General features: G+C 52.6%; 1 protein-coding gene across 5 annotated transcripts; it reads left to right on the top strand.

Moving 5' to 3' along the window:
- The first annotated feature begins 4,852 nt into the window (after positions 1-4,852).
- On the top strand, positions 4,853-12,466 carry CPLANE2 (ciliogenesis and planar polarity effector complex subunit 2). 5 transcript variants are annotated; one of them, XM_064281351.1, is made up of 6 exons: positions 4,853-4,964; positions 5,326-5,474; positions 7,344-7,496; positions 8,389-8,513; positions 8,835-8,971; positions 9,209-12,466. In XM_064281351.1, exons 2-6 carry the CDS (start codon positions 5,363-5,365, stop codon positions 9,456-9,458), a joined length of 777 nt encoding a protein of 258 aa, XP_064137421.1. In that variant the 5' UTR covers positions 4,853-4,964; positions 5,326-5,362; the 3' UTR covers positions 9,459-12,466. The 5 variants fall into 5 exon arrangements, with proteins under 5 accessions (XP_064137421.1, XP_064137419.1, XP_064137423.1 ...); XM_064281349.1 differs by having other exon boundaries at positions 8,820-8,971; XM_064281353.1 differs by lacking the exon at positions 4,853-4,964 and adding an exon at positions 6,111-6,202 and having other exon boundaries at positions 4,971-5,474; positions 8,820-8,971.
- Positions 12,467-26,329: the final 13,863 nt, after the last annotated feature.

The raw sequence follows: 26,329 nt of genomic DNA, 5'->3' as shown, positions 1-26,329 counted from the left end.
CTAACTGGTCGTTCTGCTGCTGGGCTCAGCCCCTCAAGGGCATTCTCCAAGCTGCAGCCACAGCGATTTGTTCATTCCGTCTGTGTGTCAGCCAACAAACGTTATGAGTATTTACTATGTCAGAAACATCCTAGGTATTGGGGAGATAACAGAAGAAAGACAAGGCCCCTGTTCTTGTGGAGAGTATGTCTTAAGCAGGGGAGACAATAAATTTAAAAATAATTTCAGGATCAAGAACAGGATGATGGGGCCTGGAGCAAATCCTTGAGTGGGGGAAGAGGTGTGTCTCCGTGTGCCGGTGATGTTCACACTGAGACCTCAGGGGAAGCAGCTGTCCATGTGAGGTATGGGGTGGGGGTAAAGGAAGTTCCAGATGCTGGGAGCTGCCCTGCAGAGGCCCTAGATGGGATTAGAAAAAGGCTGGGGTCAAAGAGCAGCAGGAATGTGGAAGAGTGGGAAAGGTGAAAGCAAGAAGTAGTTGGGGGCCAGATCCTAGAAGACCGTGCAGGCAGGCACAGAGTTTGTACCTGAGCACCTGGGAACAGCCACTGGAAGGTTATAGTCATGGGACTATTGTTACCAGATTTACATTGCAATGAGATCACTCTGGCAGGTAGGTGGCATCCTAGAGGGGAAGCAGGGAAGCCCATCAGGAGGCCACTGCAGGGGTCCAGGAAAGGGGCAGTGGCGGCAGTGGACAGACAGTGAAACACAAATCTGACCAGGTCCCTTCTTCCCCTGGTCCCCCCTGGGTGTCCTACCCCAACCCCATCCTCAGGTGGGTCACTCCACACCTCACTTTTACCCACCCCGTCCCCAGCTCAGGCCTATGGGTCTGTGCCACCTGGCCTCTCATCCATTCCTTGAGGCAGGGGACTGTCCCTGCCTTGATGAGTCCTCCCCTCAAGGCCTGGCTGGGCCTGACCAGGAGAGTGCTCAATATGTATTCATGAGGAGGCCAAACAGTGGAGAGGACCAACAGACGGGTCCATGCTAGGGCCCTTAGGGAGATGCTGCAGCTGCTTCACCTGAGGCCCAAGAGAAGAAGCCACTTGCTTAGGGGGACAGGAAATTTAGTGGCCAAAGGAGCACAGGAGAGCGGAACTCGATAGACCAAGATGGTCCACGAGCATCCTTCTGATATGCTCTTCTGACTGCATCACTGCCAGGCCCCAGCTGTTGACTGGCTTCCAGTTGAACACTTCCTGGCCCCAACAGTGGTGTTTGTCTAAGCGAGGTCTATGGACCCCAACTTCAGAATTGCCCAATGCTCTCCTTAAATGTGCAGGTGCCCAGATGAGCCTGACCCCTTGAACCAGAATCTAGGAGATGGAGCCCAAGAATCCATCTTTTAAACAGGCCCCCAGGTAAGGCTGATACCCACTGAAGTGTCTTCCCCATGAGCTCCCTGAGGGCAGTGAAGACCAACTGCCCTAACTCTAACTCTCTGGCCACGGGCAACTCTGACCTGCCTCCCTTTCTGTGCCCAAGAGGAATTCACTCTCCCCGGTCTCTAGGTCACTGTCATGCTCATTCTGCCAAGTTGCTTTGCTTCCTCACACCTTGAGTCTCCACGCACCAAGCCAGGGCAGGGATGGATGGATGTCCAGTCTGGAAACCCAAAGATAGATCAGATCCAAGCCCAGCCACTGAGGCACTCCTGGCCCAAGGAGAGAGCCCAGCACCACAGGAGAGAGCACCCTGACTCTGGGCAGATGGGGGAAGAGCCACAGGAAGGGGAGCCGTGGGCCCTGGGAGTATGGGCCAGGGATTCAAGCTGCAGACACCTGCAGGAATGGTTCTTCATCTTGTATTTCTGCCCAGCTGTAGTGTAAGCAGGTTGAGGGAAACCGTTCTGTCTTACACATCCTTGTCCTTCCCCACCCACTAAAATATAAGGGACCTTAACAAAGATTTGTGGGTTCATGGCCCTGTGGCCACTTTCACCTTCACAAGGAACAGCTCTCCTAGTGGCTGGAGGCAAAGTTTTTTTTTTTGTTTTTTTTTTTAATTTTTATTGTGCTTTAGGTCAAAGTTTACAAATCAAGTCAGTCTCTCACACAAAAACTTATATACACCTTGCTACATACTCCCAATTGCTCTCCCTCTAATGAGACAGCCTGCTCCCTCCCTCCACTCTCTCTTTTCATGTCCATTTCGCCAGCTTCTAACCCCCTCTACCCTCTCATCACCCCTCCAGGGAGGAGATGCCAACATAGTCTCAAGTGTCCACCTGATCCAAGAAGCTCACTCCTCACCAGCATCTCTCTCCAACCCATTGTCCAGTCCAATCCCTGTTTGAAGAGTTGGCTTTGGGAATGGTTCCTGTCCTGGGCCAACAGAAGGTCTGGGGGCCATGACCACCAGTGTCCTTCTAGTCTTAGTCAGACCGTTGAGTCTGGTCTTTTTATGAGAATTTGGGGGTCTGCATCCCACTGCTCTCCTGTTCCCTCAGGGGTTCTCTGTTGTGTTCCCTGTCAGGGCAGTCATCAGTTGTAGCCAGGCACCATCTAGCTTTTCTGGTCTCAGGCTGATGTAGTCTCTGGTTTATGTGGCCCTTTCTGTCTCTTGGGCTCGTAATTACCTTGTGTTCTTGGTGTTCTTCATTCTCCTTTGATCCAGGTGGGTTGAGACCAATTGATACATCTTAGATGGCCACTTGCTAGCATTTAAGACCCCAGATGGGAGGCAAAGTTTTAAAGGCACAAAACCCAATCTGGCTCAGCAGGTGTATACTTTTGAGTCAGGTAACCCTGGGTTTCAGGCTAGTTTTCCCCCTGAGCACTGTGTGACCTCAGACAACTCATGTATGTCTTTGAGTTTCCTCATTGTAAAAGAAAAGAGGGAATAATATTTCCTACATAGATTTGTTTATAAAATTAAACCAGGTAACCTCTGGCACCTAGTAGGTCTTCAATAAAGATTAGCTCTTGTGTTTTGCCCTACTGGACGCATTGCAAGAAGCCTGGGCACTTTACACCACAGACTCTCATTTGATCTTAACAACACATTTTACAGACACAGAGGCGTTAGGAGACTTGTCCGAGATCATGCATTAGTAAGCAGAGGCCCGGTACCCAGTGCTGAAGCAGTGGAGAGAGCTCACACCTCAAAGGGGCTCACAGCCTCAGTGCTGAAATGTCAGCTCCAGGGGCAAGGGCTTCTTGTTCACCACTATATTCCCTAGAACAGACAAGGTACAAAGTTGTTGTCATAGCAACCCTACGTACAACAGAACGAAACACTGCCCAGTCCTGCACTGTCCTCACAATCGTTGCTATGTTTGAGCCCATTGTTGCAGCCACTGTATCAGTCTATCTCTTTGAGGGTCTTCCTCTTTTTTGCTGACACTCTTTTTTACCAAGCATGACGTCCTTCTCCAGGGACTGGTCCCTCCTGATAACACGTCCAAAGTATGTGAGACAAAGTCTTGCCATCCTCGCCTCTAAGGAACATTCTCACTCTGGCTGTACTTCCAAGACAGATTTGTTCATTCTTCTGGAACTCCACGGTATAATCAATATTTTTTGCAAACACCACAATTCAAAGGCATCAACTCTTCTTCAGTCTTCTTTATTCATTGTCCAGCTTTCACATGCATATGAAGCATTTGAAAATACATCGCTTGGATCAGGCACACCTTAGTCCTCAGAGAGACATCTTTGCTTTTTAATACTTTAAAGAGGTCTTTTGCAGCAGATTTGCCCAGTACAATAAGTCACTTGATTTCTTGACTGCTGCTTCCATGGGTGTTGATTGTGGCTCCAAATAAAATGAAATCCTTGACAAATTCAGTCTTTCCTGCATTTATCATGATGTTGCTTATTGGTCCAGTTTTGAGGATTTTTGTTTTCTTTACGTTGAGATGTATCCACATTGAAGGCTATGGTCTTTGATCTTCATCAGTAAGAGCTTCAAGTCCTCTTCACTTTCAGCAAGCAAAGTTGTGTCATCCACATAAGGAAGTCTGTTAGTAAATCTTTTTCCAATTCTGATGCTGCATTCTTCTTCATGTAGTCCAGTTTCTTGGATTATTTCCTCAGCATACAGATTGAATAAGTATGGTGAAAGTATACAACGCTGACACACACCTTTCCTGACTTTAAACCTTGCAGTATTCCTTTGTTTTGTTCAAATGACTGTCTCTTCGTCTATGTACAGGTTCCTCATGAGCACAATTAACTGTTCTGGAATCCCCATCTTCCACAATGTTATGCATAATTTGTTGTGATCCACACAGTCGAACACTCTTGCATAGTCAACAAAACACAGTAGGTGCTCCATTAACTGTTGAATGAACAGAATGTATTAATCCTGAATAAGGAAAGACTGGAGGGTACCACCCAGGGGCTTCTGACTCTTTTGAAAGACCCTGAGCAAGACCTTTGACCTCTCTTAGCTGCTGTTTCCCCAGCTGTCCAGCTGCAGGTGCCTAACTAGTCTCCGAGGGCCTGTTGATTGGGGTTAAAAGAGAAATAATAATTACAGTAATAATAGCAACCATAGTAACTAAACTTATTGAGCATTATGGACCAGGCACTGTTGTCAACAGTTATCCAAGGAGTTAACAGTATTTTACCACCATTTTATAGAAGAGGAAACTGAGACACAGAAACGGATGGCTGCCGGAGGAGGGGGTTTTTGACCAGGTTTTGCAGGAAAGATTCGAGCTCGGCCTGAGCAGTGAAGAGAATCCGTGGCCCAGAGGGAAAGGTCCTGTCCGGGGTGTCAGTGGACGCATGGTAAGCGTCAAAAGCTAGAGGGCCGAGCACTCCCCTTCCCTGGAGCCCGACAGCCCAACCCCGCCCCCTGGCGTTTCTATGGCAACACCCTCCACTAAAGAGTTGAAGCCGGAAGCAGGCTGGGCGGAAGCTGGGCGCGCGGGCTCGGCGGCGGGAGAGCGGGGCGAGCTTTTAAAGGAGCGGTGTCCACCCGGGGTGGCTCACGGCTGGGGGCTGCGGGCGGTGAGAGCCAGGATGGTCCGGAAATCTGGATCAGGGGGGTAGGGGAAGTGGGGCTGTGTGACCCCCTGGAGGTGACAAGCGGGAGAAGGGCTGTGAAAATGCCCTCCCGGGGCAATATGGAGAGAGGGGGCTGTGGAGTTGCACCTCCTCGGTGATAAGGGGAAGACGGGAGTGTGTCCCCAGGACAGCGCAAGGGAGCTTGCACTCCGAAAAAAGCTCATCAGGATAAGAAGGGTGGCACTCCGTAACTGCTCCACCCCCACGGAGGGAGCTGGGACCCTACAGGACAGGCAGAGAGGGGATCGAGAGCCATCACAAGTGCAACTTGGGAGTTATCTGTCTCCCTACTTCCCACTTCCAGCATTCTGCCCCTCGGTACCCTGTCGGGGTGCCCAGCCATGGCCAGGCCACCCACCCCAGGCTCGATGGTTATCCCAGACTGGCATGAGAGCGCCGAGGGCAAGGAGTACCTGGGGTGCATTCTGCGCAAGAACCGTCGGAGGGTGTTTGGTGAGTCCCCCCTCCCCCAGCCTGTCACCTGTCACTCCTGTGTCACCTGTTGCTCCCTTCAGGGAGCAGAGAAGCCGGGCAGAGGGGGCCTGCTGCACTACACTCCTCAGCCTTGGGGATCCCTGAAAGCCCTATCCCTAGGGTCCCCACCCCCAAATCTCCCTAGAGCTAATTCCATCATCAGTGCCAGGAACCATGGAAACAGCCGAAACCCTGCCAGGAACGGTTGTCACCCGAGATGCTGTTGATTGAGCCCTTACCCTGCGCCAGGTCTTGTGTGGGCACTTCACACCACAGACTCCCATTTAGTTTTCTCAACAGTACATTTTACAGATGCAGAGAAGTTAGGACACCTGCCCGGGATCACGGCCTAGTAAGTAGTGGCAAGCCTCTTCCTTATCCTGCTGTCTGCAGGAAAAAAACACAGTGCCCAGGATAAAGCCAATTCATGAGGCAGGTCCCAGCCGGCCAGCTAGCAGAGTGGCCTGGCATCAGCCCAAAAGTCCAGCTCTGGCAGGAGAGACAAAGCTCCAGAAGGCTTAAGATCAGAGAACGAGAGGGAAACTCACATTGAGGGGAATCTGTTGCACCATTATCCTAAGCATAGCCTCTCATGGGGCTCCTGTTAAAGTGCAGATTCTGATCCAGAAGGCGTGGAGTAGGCTGAGCCTCTGCATTTCTAACAAGCTCCCAGGTCATGCTGATGCTGCTGGTCCAGGGACCACACTGTGAGTACACCCAAAAAACCCACTGCCATCGAGTCAATTCCAACTTATAGCGATCTATAGGACAGAGCAGAACTGCCTCATAGGGTTTCCAAGGCTGTACATCTTCACGGGAGCAGACTGCCACATCTTCCTCCTGAGGAGCAGCTGGTGGGTTCAAACCACCAACCTTTCGGTTAGCAGTTGAACACTTTAAACACTGCACCACTGGGGTTCCTCACTGTGAATAACAAGGGACTAAATAAAAAAAAAAAATTTTTTTTTTAAATAAATGAGCCCTGGTGGCAAACAGTTAGTGGTTTGAACCCACCAGCCGCCCCATGGGAGAAAAGACGTGGCGAACTGCTCCCATAAAGATTACCAAAATCAAACCAAACCCGTTGCTGTCAAGTTGATTCCGACTCATAGCAACTTTATAGGACAGAGTAGAACTGCCCCATAGGGTTTCTAAGGAGCAGCTGGTGGATTCAAACTGCCGACCTTTTGGTTAGCAGCCAAGCTCTTAACCACTGCACCACCGGGGCTCCTCCATAAGATTACAGCCTAGGAAACCCTATGGGGCAGTTCTACTCTGTGGCATAAGGTTGATATGAGTTGGAATCCACTCGACGGCACACAACAACAACAAAGAATTTCAGCGAGTCCTTGAGCGGTACAAATGGTTCACCCTCAGCTGCTAACTGAAAGGTTGGCAATTCTAATGCACCCAGAGGCACTTCAGAAGAAAGGCCTGGCGATCTGTTCTGAAAAATCAGCCATTGAAATCCCTGTGGAGCACAGTTCTACTCTGACACACATGAATTTCCGTGAGTTGGAAAAGACTCAATAGCAACTGGTTTTTAGTTAATTTAAATTTTTGCAGTGTTCAATTTACCTGAAGATATTCTGGGGTGTTTGTTAATAGCCAGATATACCCACCTGAGTGAGTCACCCAGGTTGCGAACAGCTGAAAAATAAATATCGACTGATGATCTGTGGGACCTCAGCCAGCCTGTTTGTGTCCCAGGCCTCTGTAAAATCCAATGAGTACCCCGAACCATGGTTAGCTCCAAAAAAGCCCTTAGAAATGAGGTTGTCCAACCAGGGCCTGATGGGGCCAGTGCAGGGCCAATGCCGTGACCCTGCTGGGTGCCTCTTGCCCCAGGGCTGCTGGAGAGACCGATGCTGCCCCCTTCTGTGGCCGTTGACACTGCCAGCTACAAGATCTTTGTGTCCGGGAAGAGTGGAGTGGGCAAGACAGCGCTGGTGGCTAAGCTGGCTGGCCTGGAGGTGCCCATTGTGCACCACGAGACCACCGGTAAGTAGGCCCCGACCCAGACCAGCCTCCTGGGCTCTGTCCGCCCCAACAGGCCTTCCCTGGGGTGGAGGAAGAGCTTGGCCCTGGATCCTACAAGCCGAAGTTTGTACCCAGCCCCATCTCTTATTCTGTGACCTTGGAAAGTCCCTTTACCTCTCTGAGCCTACATTGGCTCCTCTGTCAAATGGGGATAATAGTACTAACCCCAAGGGGTTGTTGTGAGGTGGTTGGTACTAGAGATAGTGGTGTAACTAGCATTGAGGTGGTTCAAGGTTAGTGCTCAGGAAATATTAATCTTCCTTTTTTGTTCCCTCCCACTGGGCGATGATTGATCCATCCTGTTGTAGTCACCCGGGTGGTACAAATGGTTAAAATACTTGACTGCTGACCAAAAGGTTGGCAGTTCACGTCTACCCAAAAGTGCCTTGGAAGAAAGGCCTGGTGATCTACTTCCAAAAAATCAGCCATTGAAAACCCTATGGAGCACAGTTGTACTCTGACACACATGGGGTCGCCGTGAGTCGGGATCATCTTGATAGCAACTTGCCGTGTCAGTGAAATGGCTTTGTCATGGCTAGGGCTGGGCTGCATCTCTCAGATAGACTGGAGGCTCCTCCAGGGCAGGTCTCTGTCCTCACTCCACTCCCCCATCACACTAGGAATTCTCCCTGGCCAGGGACTGTGCCTTCACCATCAGACTGAGCTCTTCCGGGGCAGGGCAATTGTGCTTCCTCCATTAGACTGGGGGTTCCCCCAGGAGAGGGACGGTGCCTCCCCATCAGACTGGCGCCTACGGGGGCAGAGATGCATCTTCTCTTCCTGTTCTGCCCTGACCCCTGACCCTCTTCACCCCACCTCCGTGCTGCTGAGTAGCTGACCCTACCCTTCCTAGGCATCCAGACCACCGTGGTATTTTGGCCGGCCAAGCTACAGGCTACCGGCCGTGTCGTCATGTTCCGCTTTGAATTCTGGGACTGCGGGGAGTCTGCGCTCAAAAAGTTTGATCACATGCTGCCGGTGAGCAGGCAGGTGGGCCCGGATAGGCTCCGGGGAGGGGCTGGTTGTCTGAGGTGGGCTCCTGAGCAAAGATATCTGAGCCAAGCCTGCCTGGTCTGCAGGAGCTGGAGCCGAGCATGAATGGGCTGAGGGCACTGCCCTGGGCCAGAGGGCTCAGAGCTGCTTTAGGGACTAGGTCCCAGCCCGGCTCTGCACTCCCTGCTCTGGCCCTCAATTTCCCAATCAGTGCAAGGACAGATTGTGCTGGACTTCTCAGGTCCTTGCAGCTGATAGGAGGGTCCGGCCCCTGTCCTGTGCGTCTGTCAGCCTTTCCATCCCCAGGCTTGCCAGGAGAAGGCAGATGCTTTCCTCTTCCTCTTCTCCTTTACTGACCGCGCCTCCTTCATGGACCTACCTGGACAGCTGGCCCGAGTAGCAGGCCAGGTTCCTGGTGCTGTCAGGATAGTAATTGGCTCCAAGTATCCTTTGGCTGGCCCCTGGAACTGTCAGAGGCCACACTTGGCAAGGTGTGGTCTAAGGGGGTTAAAGACCCTGACTCTGCCTGGTGTGGGGTCCAGCCCGTGGACTTTCTCTTAAAGGAGACAGGATGACCTTCCCCAGGCCCTGGGAGTGGGGCTTCAGGGAGGAAGGAGAAAACTGGGTGTGGTGGGGCAGGGAGCAGAGGTGCCTGGCCAGGCTCCTTGACCCTCCTCCAGATTTGACCAGTACATGCACACAGATGTGCCTGAACGGGACCTCACAGCCTTCCGGCGGGCCTGGGAGCTGCCTCTCCTGCGGGTGAAGAGTGTGCCGGGGCGGCGGCTGGCCGACGGGCGCACACTGGATGGCCGGGCAGGGCTGGCTGATGTTGCCCACGTGCTTAATGGCCTCGCTGAGCAGCTGTGGCACCAGGACCAGGTGGCAGCTGGCCTGCTCCCCAGCCCCCCAGAGAACACCCCTATCTAAGGAGTGGTGGCAGCATGAGTGGGCACCTGTGTGATTCCCCACCCTGACCCTCAGGTGACCCAAATGACCCCGGACAGAAGATGGAGCCCAGGGCCTGAGGCTGAGGCAGGACTGTTGATCCCATCCCGAGAACTGGCCAGAGAGGCTGGTCAGGGAGGACAGAGGCCTAGGAAGTCCCCTGCCCCAACAGAACTTTTCCTGCAGACTTTGTGGCAGTGTGGAGGGGCACGAGGCTCTGTAGGACAGCGGTGACCCCTCTGGTTTGCAGGGTGTCTAAGTGCCTTCTGACCTCCCACTGCCCTGGGGTCTGGACTTCTGGAAACTGAGGAGCTGCGTGGGCAAGTCCCCAAGGCTTAAACAGCCCTCCAGTCCCCCGCTGCCCTTCCTCCTTCTGAGCATCCATGGAAGGTGATGGGGAGGGGGTGCCTCAGCAGGGCCCTGGGCCTCCAATGACTTCAGGTAAGAACCCATATTAGTTGAGGTAAAACCGAAACACCTACCTGCTATAACATGTACACCCTGACATCTCAGTGGCTTAACTCTGTTATTAGGTGTCGTCGAGTTCGTTCCAACTCACAGCGACCCTATGTACAACAGAATAAAACACTGCCCGGTCCGGTGCCATCCTCACAGTTTGCTATGTTTGAACCCATTGTTGCAGCCACTGTGTCAATCCATCTCATTGAGGGTCTTCCTCTTTTTCGATGATCCTCTACTTTACCAAGCGTGGTGGTGTTCTCCAGGGACTGGTCCCCTCCTGATAATATGTCCAAAGTATGTGAGGCAAAGTCCTGCCATCTGTGCTTCTAAGGAGCATTCTGGTTGTACTTCTTCCAAGACAGATTTGTTCCTTCTTCTGGCAGTCCATGGTACATTCAATATTCTTTGCCAACACCATAATTCAAAGGCATCCGTTCTTCGGTCATCCTTATTCATTGTCCAGCTTTCAATGCATATGAAGCGATTGAAAATACCATGGCTTGGGTCAGGCGCACCCTAATCTTCAAGATGATATCTTCACTTTTCAATACTTTAAAGAGGTCTTTTGCAGCAGATTCACCGAATGCAATACATCGTTTGATTTCTTGACTGCTACTTCCGTGGGTGTTGATTGTGGGTCCAAGTAAAATGAAATCCTTGACAACATCAATCTTTTCTCCGCTTATCATGATGTTGCTTATTAGTCCAGTTGTGAGGATTTCTGTTTTCTTTATGTTGAGATGTAATCCATACTGAAGGCTGTGGTCTTTGATCTTCACCAGTAAGTGCTTCAAGTCCTCCTCCCTTTCAGCAAGCAAGGTTGTGTCATCTGCATAACGAAGGCTGTTAGTAAATCTTTTTTCAATCCTGATGCCGCATTCTTCTTCATATAGTCCAGGTTCTCAGAATATTTGCTCAGCATTCAGATCGAATAGGTATGGTGAAAGGATACAACTTGATGCACATGTTTCTTGACTTTAAACCACTTTAAACCGTGGTCTGTTCGAACAGCTGCCTCCTGATCTGTGTACAGGTTCCTCATGAGCACAATTAAGTAAGTGTTCTGGAATTCCCATTCTTCTCAATGTTATTTATAATAACATTAACTTTATAGGCGTTTATTTCTTGCTCGAGTAAAACCCAAATGGAGGCAATGGTGGGTGTGGGTCTCTGCTCCATGTGCTCACTCAGAGACCCAGGCTCTGACATCTGCTACGTGTGACTTCCAAATTTGCCTTGGGGCATCCACGTCCAGTCAGCTGATGGAATGAGCAAATGGAGGGTCACCAGGAGGTTTCTATGGACCAGGCCTAGGAAGGCATACATGATTTCTGCCTGTAGTCCCTTGGCCAGCACCCAGTTACATGGTCACACTGAACTGCAGTGTCCAGGAGGAGAGCCCCTTACTCTGTAGTGTCTTTCTTGATCAGGAAGCCATCAGGCCAGGCTTAGGACAGAGCACGGGACAGCCTGGGAATCAGAAAGTAGCACTGGGCGGGTGCCAGGACTGGCCCAGGGCATGATTTAGCCTAATGGGCAGCTTTGCCCAGTGGGAGGCAGGCAAGGACTGGAGTAGGAAGGTGCATGATTAGGCCCAGGCCTGAGTCTCACCCTCCTCCATACCCAGAGACGCTGGTGGAGGCAGGCTACAGAGGGGGGTCCCAGGGAGGTAGCTTCATACTTCGACCACCTGAGTGATATCCCACCTGGCCCCATAGATGGACCCCTGGCCTGAGTCCTGGCCTGAACCTGGGATATAGTACCTCCAAAGCCAGCTGCCTCTCAGAGCTCCCTTTCGAGAAAGCCCTGGCAGTTCTGCCCACACCACACCCAGACACATGGTCTTGTGCACACACTCCAGCTCATGTGCACACACAACAGCACAGGTATTAAAGTGCCCTCCTCCCTCCCTCACTGCTGTGGGCTCATCCTTACCTGTCCTGGCTCACACTGGCATGCCCCTGGGCACACCGCTCCATGCTTTCGTGACCATGCACACCGCCAGTCTATCTACCTGGGCACTGTCCTGTGGGCTTGTCCACCCTTCCAGGGCCTGGGCCAGAGGAAGGACTGATTTCAGCACTTCCTAACCTACAACTCAGGCTAGGAGTTCAGACTCTGAGCCCATCCTAGACCCCCTGCTCCCACTCCTGGGCCACAGGCCTTCCCCTACAGCCTTCAGCACTGTTTCCAGCACCCTGCAGCCTCTTCCCCACTATACTTATCTCCAGTAGACCTTACCCCATCTGGGCAGCAGCAAAGGGTAGGTAGGGCAGGACCTGGGCCAGACTGTGAACCTCCAGTCCCAGGCAGTTATCTCGAGGCTTCAAATTTCCTAGAAAGGAAGCTTCCGCTTCCTTCTCAGGCACCCGTTCAGCCCGGAGCCCAAAGGCTGATCTGGAGGAATGACCCCGATCCTTTCCACTGTGCGCACGTGGCGGGCTGGTTTTCTCCTGCTTAGTGCTGCCCTGGCCAGAGAACTGACCCCTTCACCCACCTTCACCCCAAACCAAGAGATGAGGTGAGCCGTTTCCTGTGGGTGTCTCTATGAATGAGAACAAAGTGGGGGTGGGGGTGGGGGTGGGGGTGGGGGGGGGGCAACCGTCCCAGTGACCCCACCGTCCCAGTCCCAGTGCCACTTTAATATTTAGTAGGCCACCCCCCCTGGAGCCCTGGTGGCACAGTGGCTAAGAGTTCGGCTGCTAACCAAAAGGCTGGCAGTTCAAATCCACCAGCCACTCCTTGGAAACTCTGTTGGGGGCAATCCTACTCTGTCCTGTAGGGTCACTATGAGTTGGAATCTACTCAAAAGCAACAGGTTTGTTTTTGTTGTGGTTGTTTCAGGCCACCCCCCCTCCCCAGGAGCCTGGACTAAACTGCAGAACTGGGGGCCTGGAGGGAGGAGGGAGCCACAGAGCTGTAATTCTAATAGCTGATGGCTGTAACTCCCTGAGCAGGTTCACAAGAGCATGAGATCAGCATGCACATATCTTTCTGTGCTTATGTGCAGGTCCAGTCTCTTGAGCATATGACATTCACGTGGGGAGGGGAGCACACTCAGAAGGGCCTCGAGCCTGATTTAATGCTTTGCTGTTGTCATCTTGAAATTCTTAATAATATTTAAACAAGGGCCTGCATTATCATTTTGCCCTGGGCTCCGTAAATTATGTAGCCAGTCCTGTACTGTTGTCCAGGGAGGGGACCAGATAAAGCTGGGTTCCTCCAGACTTGAAGGCAGAGGCAGTCTCTGGAAGGTCAATAAAAAAGTCATCAGGAAGTCTCGTCTCCATTTTGTGCTAGAAATTTCACGCTTAGGTTAAACGTCCCAACAGCTTCTCAAAGACAAATACCCTGGGACACCCCCTGCCCCTTCCATGGGCCCTGAGGCCCCAGAAGGGAAGGGGTGGTGATTATACCCCCAGGCTAGTTCTGAGGTGGGCCTTGACTTAGAGGAGAGAGTTGGAAAATGTAGTAGCATGCTCCTTCCTGGGCCCCTGAGTCTCCTGAGCTTGGGGCTGTGCAAGAAAGCAGGGGGGAGAGAGGACTTTCTTCCCCACCTGCGTGGAGGTGGGTACACACTGCCAGGCCCAACCCTGGTGCTGTTTCTCCCAGTTATCTAACTTCACACCCTCCTCCTCTCTACTCACCAACTTGGTTCTGAGGGAGCCCCAGACTCCTTCCCTACAGATGAGGCCCAGAGAGGGACAGGTGCTTGCTCAAGGATCAGGACACAGCTCAGGTGCTCTTAGCCTGCTGTCTACCCCCCCGCCCCAGACTGTCCTTCCCCTCAGCCCTTAATGCTGTCTTCCGGTCCAGCCCCTCACAGGCCTCCACCTGGTCCTCTCCCTTGCTTTTCCAACCAGAGCCTGGGGCTGTGTAGAAGGGGAAATAGGATGCTGACATCTCCCTCTCTCCTTGCTTTCCTCCCCTCCTCCTCTCTTTCTCCTCCCCTCACCTCCCCAGGGGCCCCTCCAATAGCTGGTAAGTGAAACTCTTGCCTGAGGCCAGCCCAGCGTGGCCTTGTGGGCAACAGGGAGAACCCTGGGCTGGGCGAGGTATGGCCCCAGAATGGGGCAGGGGATGCAGGAGCCAGACCTGCAGCAGCTGCTGGGTGGGTCACAGAGGCCTTGGGTGAGTTCACCCTGGAGGTGGGACTTCCTGGGTGACTCAGTATCCCCCTATCCCCTGGACAGCCTGGTGCCTGCTGTACTCCCAACTTGCGGGGCACGGATTGAAGTGGGGGAGGGACAGCCCAGATGGGGGCAGGGGGCTCAGGACAGGTTGGAGGTGTGTGGAGACAAGTCCCTAGAGGGCCAGGCTGGGGGAGAGGGGGTGGCCCTCCTTCCTTGTGACCTCTGACCCAAGACTGGGACAGACTGAAGAGCTGATGTTCAACTCTATGCTAGATAGAAGGAGCAGATCCTGGGGTCAAGGGGGACGGATTGAGGTGGGACGGGGTTCAGAAGAAAGGAGAGGGAGAACTAAGTGACCTTGGACTGTTCAACTCTCATGGACTCAGGTGACTCATCTGTAAAATGGGGCTAAGAGCAGTATCCACTTCTTTACGTTACAAGAAGTAAATGAGTGTAAAATGCTTAGCACCGTGCCAGGCACCAAGTTAAGGACGCGTTACCCGTTCGCTATTACCTTTGTCCTTGTTGTTATGGCAGTGGTGGTGGTTTTGGGGCCGAGAGCGAGGAGAGGGAGAAGGTTCACAGATCGTGCAGACAGCGTTCCTCCGTTACATTTTATATTTAGCCCGGGATGGGCAGGCTGGGGGGCGGAGGGTGGGACGGCCCGGCTGTGCTGATTGAGCAGGGCCTGGCCTGCAACTGCACCCGCGGTCCCTGGCCCTCACTCTCTTGCCTGCTGCGCCCAGGACGGGGGTGGGGATCCGGACGCGGACCCACTACGACTCTCTCTGCGCACTCCGAAGCAGCATCAGTGTTCCGGACTCCAGGGAAAACGTCTTCCGTGACGGGAAAACCAAGATCAGTGAGACTTGGGTCAGCGTACCCAACCCACGGTCCCTCCTTTAAATGCCCTCTCCCCTCCTTTTTTTTCTCCCCAGAGGAGTCCCGTCACGTCCCTTGTCTATTTCTTGCAACGAACAGTTTCTCCTTCGAATTAACCCCAGTCCCTTTTGCTGCAGCGCAAACTCCTTTCTCTGATTTTGGCCCTAATAGTGCTGAGAAGCCCAGCGCGGCGCTCCCCACTCAGGACGGAAATGGGACAGGGTGGGGCAGACCATTCTTAACCCCGTTCCTCCCACCGCTATGGATGGAAAGTGCGACCTCCGCGGCGCGCGGAGCGACAGCGATTCATGCAGCGGCGCTGATGCGACAAGTTCCAGCAGAACCTGCGCGCGGGCCGGGCTGTTCCTGGAGGAGGTGAGCGCTGTGGGGGCGGGCCGCTCGGGTTCCGGATCCGACTTTTGAGCGGAGCTTCCCTTAGTAGTGCTGTGACCTGAAGGAGCGACTTGAGCAGCTCGCCTGTAAAATGAGTTTAACCGTAGTGTAGTCCCATAGAGGTGCTGTGATGATCAACGGGCGAAATGTGTACAGCAACCAGCCCAGGGCCTGGGCACATTGTGGGTGCCCGATAAATGAGAACGAGCGGCCACTATTGTTATTATAACTGCTGGGTGACTCCGGCCAACTCAGCGTCTGTCTCTACTTTTGTAAAATGGGGGTGTTAGCTCCCTCCCCGATTGAATTTCAAACAAGGAAACTCGTGTGAAAGCGCTTTTGAAGGCGACAAGGACCCGTGCACAGAATGGGATCTTTCACCGTGGCCCGGCGCCTCCAAGCCAGTATCGAACCCGGACTGTAGGTAAGGGGCCCCCCCGGGGCGCAGTCCAGCCTAGGGCCGCGGCAGGGCGGTCCATTTCGCCAAGCTGAGCGCGCCCTGGGAGCCCCTCCTGTTTTATGCCGAGGAACTGAGCGTGCGCGCGCGCGGCTGCAGGTGGAAGGGGGCGGGACAGGGTCAGCCCCAGAAGGAGTCTCCACTGGTGCGGATGATCCTGCCCTTGGCCGGGACCCTGCCGATGCAGCTCGATGGAGCTGCTGCGGCTGCGCTTGCGCAATCCGTTGCAGCAGCACGTGTCCAACAAGTCGCGTGATTTCTACTTGTGCGCCTTCTGCGGCTCCAAACTGGAAAGTGAGGAGAGGAGGGCCAAGGAGTGGATGAGGCGGGGCCTCGGAGTGGGCGGGGCCTATCCGCGGAGAGCTGGGCGCCAGCGGCAGGTTTAGCCCAATCTCCTGCTTGTCACAGAGGCAGCTCCAGCCGAATTTACCTTAGGTTTCTAGCCCTTTCCTTTCCGCAGCCCGGAGTCCAGGTCATGTCCTAGCCGGCCCCAGTCTCTGATTCCCACTCGTTCAATCCCCCTCAGGTACTTACCTGGCTAGAACACGCGCAACCCAGGCTGAGAGCCCTGTGGGCAGGTGGGCTGTCTGGCATTAGCAACTGGAATGGCTCACTCCTTTGCCCCAAGCCTAGAGACTCTAGGTTCCTGTTGTATTAGGTCTTACATTGGGCAGAGGACTCAGCTTCTGACCTCTGCTCTGCTCACAGGTACCTGAGCAGCGATTCCATGACTCCTACTTCTCCAACACACAGATGCACCGAGTGGTGAGACGGCTGCCTGGAGTGGGTCCATCTGGGACCATAAGGGGTCAGAGCTTGTTACCCGATTGGGATCTTGCCCTGGAGCAGTCGAGCCAATGAAATGTACTCCAAGTCAGAAAGAGAACGTTTACTAGGAGGTGACACCAACAGGCGATCCAACAGCAAAGTAGGCTGTCTTTATGGAGTTCCAAAAAGCAATTTCTGCTTTAGAGCTTACATATCATTTTTGCAAGGATTTCATGTCTTCAAGCACATAGCCCACAGATAGTTGAATGAGTATACATCACGAAAGAACTACAAGAAAGCTCTTTATTAAACTAAAGATATGCAAGCCAGACATCTGCCCTCTAATCTTTATGTTTGTAACAGGCAGAAAAAAATTTTTTTTTACATAAAAATCTTTGGCTGGTGGAACCGGCCTGCCAAATTCACTCTGACCAAGATAAGGACTAAGAAAGAAAGTTGCAGACCAAAAGCACCAGGCAGTCTTCCTAGCTGCCGCCTTGCAGGCTGAAGTCCATCTCCCAAGAGAACAAAGAAGAGGAGGGAGACCAAGGCCACAAGAGCCAAGAAGGCCCCGCACCCCTTTGGAAAGAGATAAGTGCAGCTGGTACAGCTAAAAGAACTTATACGTTACTTAGAATATCATTATGGTGTTAGTTATGTCAAGCTCTCAATTGCCTATTTTGAAAAGGAGAAAACACGCTGCAAGGTATTAGGGTCACGAGCTGACTCCAGGACTCCTCCCTGGCAGGTGGCAGAGATTCTGGCCTGCACAGTCTATGGGAAGCAGAAACAAGTACAGATGGGCATTGCCTGCCTGTTGGCTGAGGGTATCTGCATGCGGCCCTCTCACCGCACGAGATAAAGATGTCCCAAGCTCAGCTGTCTCCGAGCCCTGACATCATGGCACTGTTGGGACATCAAGAAAGACGTTTTCAAGTTCCCTGAAGCCCTCTCTCCTTTCATCCCCCTGGGGCCCTTTTGACTTGCCAGGTACCAGATGCCTGGTGCTGACCTCAGCCCTCACCAGTTACTGTACTTGTGCTGGGGATGCTGACACAAGTACCAACCCCCAGACCACCTCTGAGAGTACTTTGGGGATAAGGTGTCCATCTACTTTGCTTGGTTCAGTGGTTCTGGCACTGCGGTGAAGGCTGAGAGCTGGGGTTGAGTACAGAGATGGGGGCTTACACACTTTCTGTCACCCTTCCAGGCGTCTACATGGCCTGGCTGCTGCCCACTGCCCCCATGGGCACCCTGGTCCTCATCTATGGCCTTGTCACCATGGGCACCAATACTCCTGCATGAGTGACTGTGGGAGGTTGGGGGATGGGCTGGGTGACCTTGTTGGCTGATGATAGGTTCTCCCAGGATGGGCACCCTCTGCTCACAGGGAGGAGATCTTTGCCAGCAGTGGTGTCCACGCTGTGATACATGTGCCATGTGGAATATTTCTGAGATCTCCGCCATGGCCAAAGTGAGCCAGGGAAGAGGGCAAGGGAATGGATGGGTGTTTGGGGCCCAGCGTCCAAGGCCTGGCTACTGGGGAAGGCAGTGGTGGGCCATGCACTGCAGTGTGCCCTTCCTCCCTCCCTCACAGCTGGGCAAACTCTTCCACCACCCAGGGACTGTGTTCTTAAGCATCTTCATGTCCTTCTGGGCCACGGCCTTCTTGGAGCACTGGAAGCACAGAGTGCCACCCTGGCCCACCACTGGGACTGCAGTGACTTCCAGGAGGAGGAAGTGATGCCCAGCTCAGCTCTCCTGGCCCAGCTCTCCCCTCCCCAGAGTTCCCAGAGGCCACAAAGAATGCTGGAAAGAGACTTTGGAGTCCAACATCCCAGGATCCAAATTGCAGTGTGTTGGATCACTTTTGTATGGCCTTTCTTGCGATAGTCTTATAACTCCCACCAAATGATTGGGTGGGACCATGCTAATAAGGTACATGGGACCCTAATGAGGGGATTGGTCAGTTTTGCCATCCAGCTAGGCTTAAATAGAGAGCCAATTCCAGAGCAGTGAGGATCTCACCACCACCAAGCAAGAAGGGCCAAAAGCTGAGCATGTGCCTTGGACCTGGGATCTTTACACAGGAAACAGAGAGAGAGAGCTGTAACACTGAAGACAGCAAGAAGCGGTAGCAGAGAAACACCAGCAGGAGACAGTGAGAAAGCTGAGTGACTTTGGGCAGAAGGCTTGGTGGTAGAGTAGGGTGCTTCTGGGCACTTGGTGGAGCTAAGTTGATCTACAGAGCTAGAGCCAGCACCAAGGCTGACTGGCAGAGTAGTGTGCCTCGGGGTACTTATCGGCAGAGCTAAAAGAGCTTTGTAACACTTGCTGGAGCAGGGCAGAGGCTGAGGGCCAGAGAGAGGCCTGCCTGTGGGCTTGGCTGAGAAGAGGCTGTACTGATGGAAGAACTGTATCCTGAGCATTCCCGAACCTGAACTGTAACCTGTTACTTCCTAATAAACCCCATAATTGTGAGTATTGTCTGTGAGTTCTGTGTGGCCATTGCGTTGAATTATCAAACCCAGCAGAGAAGTAGAGAGTGCCGTGGGAGGGATATTTGGTGTCAGAATTGGTAAAGATGGTGGAGAAAGGGGGCATGTCTGACCTCTGCCTCGTATGAATCAGTCTTGGACTGCTAATCTTGATTTAAAAAAAAAAAAATTTTTTTTTTTTTTTGTGAAGTTAGAGGAGGTCAGACACTGCCCCCATGCCGTTTTTACACAAATCTAGCTCTCTTCCACACACTTTCCCTGGGTCACCGTTCATTTCACCCTCCCCTGACATCAGGATGATATAAGGCTTGGTAAGGTTAAATGTTGGGAGTATTCTGGGTGTTGAGCTGGGTCTCAAAGAGAGACCCTGACTGGAACAGGAAAGAGGGGGAGAAGCATTCCACTCACCCACTCACCCACCCACCTGTCCATCCAAACATCTAATCATTGATCCTGAATCTGTTCACTTCTCTCCATCTCTACTTCCACCACCCCAGTCCAAGCCACCATTTTCTCACCTGGGCCACTGCAAGTTGCCCCGCTTCTGTGCTTGCTGAATTCAATCCATTAACAGCTTCCAGAGTGATCTTTTGAAAACATAAATCACGTCCTGGCATTATCTTCCTCAAAGCCTTCCAGTGCGTTCTCTCATGGTGTGCATTCAAAAAACCATTCAAAGACCCTCTGTCATCTGGCCTCTGTGTAATTCTCCAGACCACTGACTCCTTGCTGTTCCTTGAACAGCACAAGATCATTTCCACCCCAGGACCTTGGCACTGGCTGTACTCTGTTAGAGTCCTCTTCTGCCAGACTCTATACGGCCCGCTTCTTATCATTCAGATCTCAGATGTCATCTTCTTAGAGTGGTCTTCCTTGACCACCCAATCCAAAAAGGCTCCCTTTCGCTGTTTTAATTTCATCACATGTATCATTATATTTTCTTTTTTGTTTATTGTCTGTCTTCTGCCACTAGAATGTGAGCTCCATGAAAGCAGGGACCTTGTGTGTGATGTTGACTGCTGTATCCCTAGTGCCAAGAACAGTCCCTAGCATTTAGAAGGTGCTCAATAAATGTTTGTTCAATGAATCAATGAGTTGCCAATATATCTCTCCACCTACTCATCTGTCCAGCCACCCATCATTTTATCCATCTAACAATTAGGGTCGTCAGGAGTGCAGAAACCGGAGTAGGTATTTCAACAGAGAGAATTTAAACAGACAGATTTAATATAAGGTATTGGTTAAACAGGTGTTGGAGGACTGAAAAACAGAAAGGGAACACTGCAGTAGCACAGTCAATGTGAAATGGCATCCCCTGGAATAGTACAGTACACAGGTCATGTGACTAAACAGTGGCCCTGCCTTTGTACATGCTGTTCCCCCATCCTGGTGTGCTTTCCCCCTTCCCTGACTTAGCACTTTGTTATCTTTTAGGTCTCAGGTAAACCAGAGTGGCCATCCCTGAGAAACAGTTCTTCATGGAATTCATTCACAATTATGTATTCGTGTTCATTTGTTTAATGTCTGTTTCCCCAACTAGTTTAGGCAGTTTTTTCACCACAGCTTATCCAGTATCTGCTGTACAGTAGTGTGCAGTCAGTGAATAGTTACCGAGTGAACTAATAAATCAGTCTACTAACTCATTCACCCATCCATCCACCTGTCCTCATGTCCATCATCTATCCAACCATACTTTCATCTGCTCACCCACCTAGGTACTTGTCCATCCATCCACCCATCTGCCCATCCTGTGCACCCATCTATAGAGATTTGCAGATTGTTTGCCTTCTGGTTTCTCCCCAACATCTCCCCACTTACTTCCCACCCATCCATCAGTCTGTCCAACCCTTCCCACATATCCAATCATTTGTTGTTTGCTTCTCTGTCTACTCACCCAGCCAGCCAGCCACAGGCTCTTAGCTATGTCCTGGGAAGAAAAGGCCCTGCAGAAATAAAAATGAATCAGATCTTGTTCCTGCACTTCAAGAGCTCCTGTGTAGGCAGGAAAAGGCAAGGGGCTTCCCCCACCCCAGGATGGTAACACCCAGACTCTTGGAATCCAGGTTTCATATTGCCGTTGTCCCTCTGACAGGAGTGCCCCCATCCAGAGTTTGCTGCCCTGGCCCCACCAGATGGCCCAGAACCCACTGACAGGCCTAAAGGACCCTCCTTTCACCCTGTACCTGCCTTCCCTGCCTACTCACTGGATTTGCACTCATCCTCATCATGGTGAGGGGCTTTGAGTCCTTACCCTGAAAGTATGGTGCCCATCAGCTTTAAGGGCCCTCCTCACTGGCCCATAGCTGTGCGTGGTGATGATTTTCCTCATGTCTGTCATCATTTACCATGGCATCATCAGCATCACGATGTTCCACACGGGCAACCCTGTGCTAATGACACAAGTGAGTGCTCCTTATAGCAATGGAGGGTGGGAGCACTGTTCCAGGCTCCAGGTCCAATGTGGGCATCCTCAGGCCCCTCCATCCTTCCACATGGGTGGGCTCCAGGTGATGGACCATCACTCTGCCTAGGCTGGCAACATTGCTAACATCAACAGCACAGTGCTCAACCTGATGCCGATCCTCCTCTTGGGCCAGGTCTATACCCTGCTGGCTGAGCAACTCACCAAGTGGGGTGAGTGAGGGAGATGAGACACAGGGGTGTCATGGCATCATTTGGGAACTGGGAGCCTTGAGGAAGGGATACCTACACCTTGGAGTCTGCAGCTACAACTTTGGTGACCCCAGCCTGCTCAACCATCCTTGAGTGAGGGTGACCAGGGGTGCATGGTTGGCTTTAGGGGATGGCCAGTTGGGGGCAGGATGGTACTGGCTGGCCCAAAGGGCTGTGCCTGCCCTCTTGTACTCAATAAATAGAACTCTGACCAACTCTTCCCTGTGCTCAGAGATGCACAGAACCCAGACCCTCCACAAAGACACCTTCACTTTCAAAGTCTTTATCTTCCAGTGCGTCAATTTCTACTCCTCTCCATGCTATGTGGCATTCTTCAAAGGCAGGTAAATACTCCCTCTCCCTAAAGGCTGTTGCCTCCCAGAAAGGGGGCTTAATAGAGTAGCAGCACTCTTTGGGCTCCAGTTTTGTCTCTACAGGGTCTTGCTGTTGACCTTGAAGTTGATTCTTGATTTCCCTGGGCTTCAGTTTTCTCAGCTGTAGCATACTAGCACTCCGTTGGGTGGATGTGAAAGTCTAACACTTGCATCCATTCATTCATTCAGCCCTTACTCACTGAGAACCCACTGTGTGTCAGGCCCTGGGCTAGATGCTGGGGACACAGAAATGAATCAGAGCTGATCCTTCCCTCTAGGATCTTCCAGTCTACATTGAGGACGGATTAGGAATCATACAGAGCGAGACTACCAGGAGGTGGTGTTACTATGTAATTGCCACTGTCATTTGGTGCCAATCAGAGAGAAGGTCACCAAAAGAACCATCCCCTCAGCGCCATGATCCCTCATTTCTGGGCCAGAAATACCTCATTGGCCTCTCATGGGTTGAACAGTAAATATAGGCCATTGTTCCATCAGGCTCTTGGGAACAAGGCTCCCTGGGGCCTTTGGGGAAACAGCCATCCCATCAGTACTGTCACCAGGGTTAGCTCTCAGTGGGTAAAAGGCTAGAGGATCAGGAGCATACAGTGGGAAGAGGGGGTCAACCTCAGCATGGAGCTTAGCTGCAGCCAGCCCCAAGGGGGAGGGCACACTGCTGACAGATATAGTGGGCCTGGAGGTTTGTAGGACACCCCATCAGTATGGCATGGAGAACAAGGATGTAAGTACCCCCGGTAGCTGGCTCTTGGGTGGCAGTGGGGTGGAGTTTTCATACCCTTAGGTCTGGCAGGAGCAGGATCTGCCTCTGGGGCCTTCAAGGTGGGTGAAAGGAGCAGGTGGCCACCTCCTTGCTCTAGCAGGGAGGTGGGACCACCCCTGGCTGCCTCCAGTCCCCAAGTGAGGTACCATGTGTCTGCCAACCACAGTGTGGCCCTGGCAGCTGCCTCCTCAAGCTGACTTAGCAACTCTTCATCATCACAGTGGGCAAACAACTGGTCCGCAATGTGGAGGATTTTGTTGTGCTGTGAGTGCAGGGGGTGGGATGGGGGACAGGGCTGGCCTGAGTCAGGACACGAGGAGAGTATTAATGAGAGTGGAAGCAGAAAAACCGCTTGTGAGGAGTCAGGAAACAGGGGCACAAGTCCTAGCTCTGCCTCTTATGAGCTGGGTGGCCTTGGTCTGTTTTAGCCTCAGTTTCCTCACTTGTACAATGGAGGCAATAAAACCTCTGCAACACCATTGAGAGGAGTAAATGAGACCTGAACAGGAAAGAGTTTTGTAAACTTAGAGTTTTCTATTACTGCTTTTTTGGAGAAGGGGTTCCAGAGGCCAAGAATGATCATCTAAGATACATAGAGGTTAAGAGCACACTGGCCTCCAAAGTCCAGCCAACTGGATTTGAGCCCTGGCTCTACTACTTCCAGGTCCCTTGGTGGTGCAAAGGGTTTGTGCTTGGCTACTAACTGCCGAGTCGATTCTGACTCATGGTGACCCCATCTGTGCAGAGTAGAACTGCTATGGGTAGTTTACAAGAAAAGGCTTTGACTTTTTGGAAGCGGATCACCAGACCTATCTTCTAAGGCACCTCTGTGTGGGTTTGAACCACCAATCTTTCAGCTAGTAAAAAAAAAAAAAAAAAAACAACTCAGTGTCGTCGACTTGATTCTGACTCATACTGACCATATAGGACAGAGTAGAACTGCCCCATAGGTTTTCCAAGGAGTGCCTGGTGGATTAGAACTGCTGACCTTTTGGTTAGCAGCTGAACTCTTAACCACTAGGCCACCAGGGTTTCTATTTAGCTTATGCCACCCAGGGACTGTGTAAGATTCCCGTCATTGAAAACCCTATGGAGTGCAGTTCTACCTGATACACATGAGGTCGCCATGAGTTGGAATTGACTCAATGACAACGAGTTTATTTGTTTTGTTTTTTTCCTACCACTTCCAATCTTGGGCAAGGTCTCCATGTCCTCAGCTATAAAGTGGGGATGATGACGGTGCCTACCACTTAAACCTGTTGCCCTTAAGTCGATTCTGACTCACAGCGACCTGGTAGGACAGAGTAGAACTGTCTCACAGGGTTTCCAAGGAGTGGCTGGTGGATTCGAACTGCCAACCTTTTTGTTAGCAGCTGAGCTCTTAACCACTGTGCCACCCAGGGCTCCCACTAGGGGTTTTGGGAGGATAGAAGTGAAAGCTCCTGGACAAGGCTGCTGTTATGACTATTATCTGGTCTCCCTGCCACAGGCCCAGGAAGCTGAAGGCTTGGAGGTAGAATCGGCAGCTGGCAGGACTGTGGGACTACCAGACCCCGAGCTCAGGCAGGAGCTGGGGCATTGAGAGGAGGAGGGTGAGCTCATGGAATGTGAGGGCCTGTTTGAGGAGTACAGAGATGGCTGAGGAGGGCCCCTGTGGTCTGGGGCTGTGCCCTGGGCCGGAGCTGAATCCCTGGGAGCCTGGCACAGCAGGGAGGGTGGCCCCGACTTGATGCCCCCCACTCCCAGCACTGCAGTTTGGGTTCATCACCATCTTTGTGGCGGCCTTTCCACAGGTGCCCGTTTGCTCTGCTCAACAACTGGGTGGAGATCAAACTGGATGCCCACAAGTTCATGTGCTAGTACCGGTGGCCAAGAGGGGACACAGGGCATCAGAATCTGACTGCTCCTGTTTGAGGCCATAGCCCACTTTTCCATCATTGTGAATGTGAGCGCCAGGAGGAGGGGGAGGATATGGGGTCTGTCTCAGTCATCTAGCTAGTATAAGAGAAATACCAGTGGATGGCTTTAACAAAGAGAAATTTATTTCTTCACAGTAAAGTAGGCTAAAAGTCCAAACTTCAGGGTGTCAGCTCCAGAGGAAGACTTTCTCTCTCTGTCGGCCATCTCTCCAATCTTCCCCCAGACTAGAAGCTTCTCCACGTAGGGATCTCGGGTCCAAAGGACGCACTGTGCTCCCAGCACTGCTTTTTTGGTGGTGTGAGGTCCCCAACTCTCTGCTTGCTCCCCTTTCCTTTTACCTCTTGTAAGATGAAAGGTGGTGCAGGCCAGATCCCAGGGAAACTCCCTGTACATTGGATCCGGGATGTGACCTGGTAAGGGTGTTACAATCCACCCTAATCCTCTTTAACATAAAATTACTATCACAAAATGGAGGACAACCACACAATACTAGGGATCACGGCCTAACCAAGTTCATACTCACATTTTTGGGGGGACACAATTCAATCCATGACAGGGCGAGAGGGGGAAATGGAGGCCAGAGACTGGGAAAATAGGCTGGGGAATAGGCAAATGAGGCTGGGAACCTATAACCAAAACCAAACCAAACCCGTTGCCATAAAGACCGTTCCGATTCATAGCGACCCTGCAGGACAGAGTAGAACTGCCCCATACGGTTTCCAAGGAGCACCTGGTGGATTCAAACAGCTCACCTTTTAGTTAGCAGCTGTAGCTCTTAACCACTATTCCACCTCTACCGCCACGGGTAAAAAAGGTAGAGGGCGAGAATTCCAGGTTCATCCTTCCCTTGGGGATGGGTTGGGACTTAGGCGAGGGTGAATTCGGGGACTTGGCCCTAAGTCCCTCCGGCCCGACAGGCTTTCCTCAAGGCCTTCACTTCGGACTTCCTTGCCGCGTCTCCTGTACTAGTACGAATACCACAGCCAGCTGCACGGCTAAGTCAACTTCACCCTGGTGCCCGCGTCTCCTGCCTAGCTTGCCCAGGGCAACCACTTGCCCTGCAGGTGCTAGACCTACCGGGCGGGGAAGGGAGCAGGGCCAGAAGACTGGGGGGCGGGGCCTAGACGAGGGGCGGGCGCTGAGCCTGCCGTCTGTCTGGACTTCGCTGAGGGGCGGGGCGCTGAGCCTGAGCGAGGCTGGGTCAGGCTGAGGGGCGGGGCGCTGAGCCTGAGCGTGGCCGAGTCAGGCTGAGGGGCGGGGCGCTGAGCCTGAGCGAGGCTGGGTCAGGCTGAGGGGCGGGGCGCTGAGCCTGAGCGAGGCTCGGTCAGGCTGAGGGGCGGGGCGCTGAGCCTGAGAGAGGCTGGGTCCGGCTGGGGAGCGGGGCGCTGAGCCTGAGCGTGGCCGAGTCAGGCTGAGGGGCGGGGCGCCGAGTCTGGGCGTGGCTGGGTCAGGCTGGGGGGCGGGGCGCTGAGTCTGGCTGGGCCTGGGTTTGGCTGAGCAAAAGCGGCGGAG

This window comes from Loxodonta africana, chromosome 3 (genome assembly GCF_030014295.1).
Source record: "Loxodonta africana isolate mLoxAfr1 chromosome 3, mLoxAfr1.hap2, whole genome shotgun sequence".
NCBI lineage: Eukaryota > Metazoa > Chordata > Mammalia > Proboscidea > Elephantidae > Loxodonta > Loxodonta africana.
This window is presented reverse-complemented; position numbering and strand designations above follow the sequence as displayed.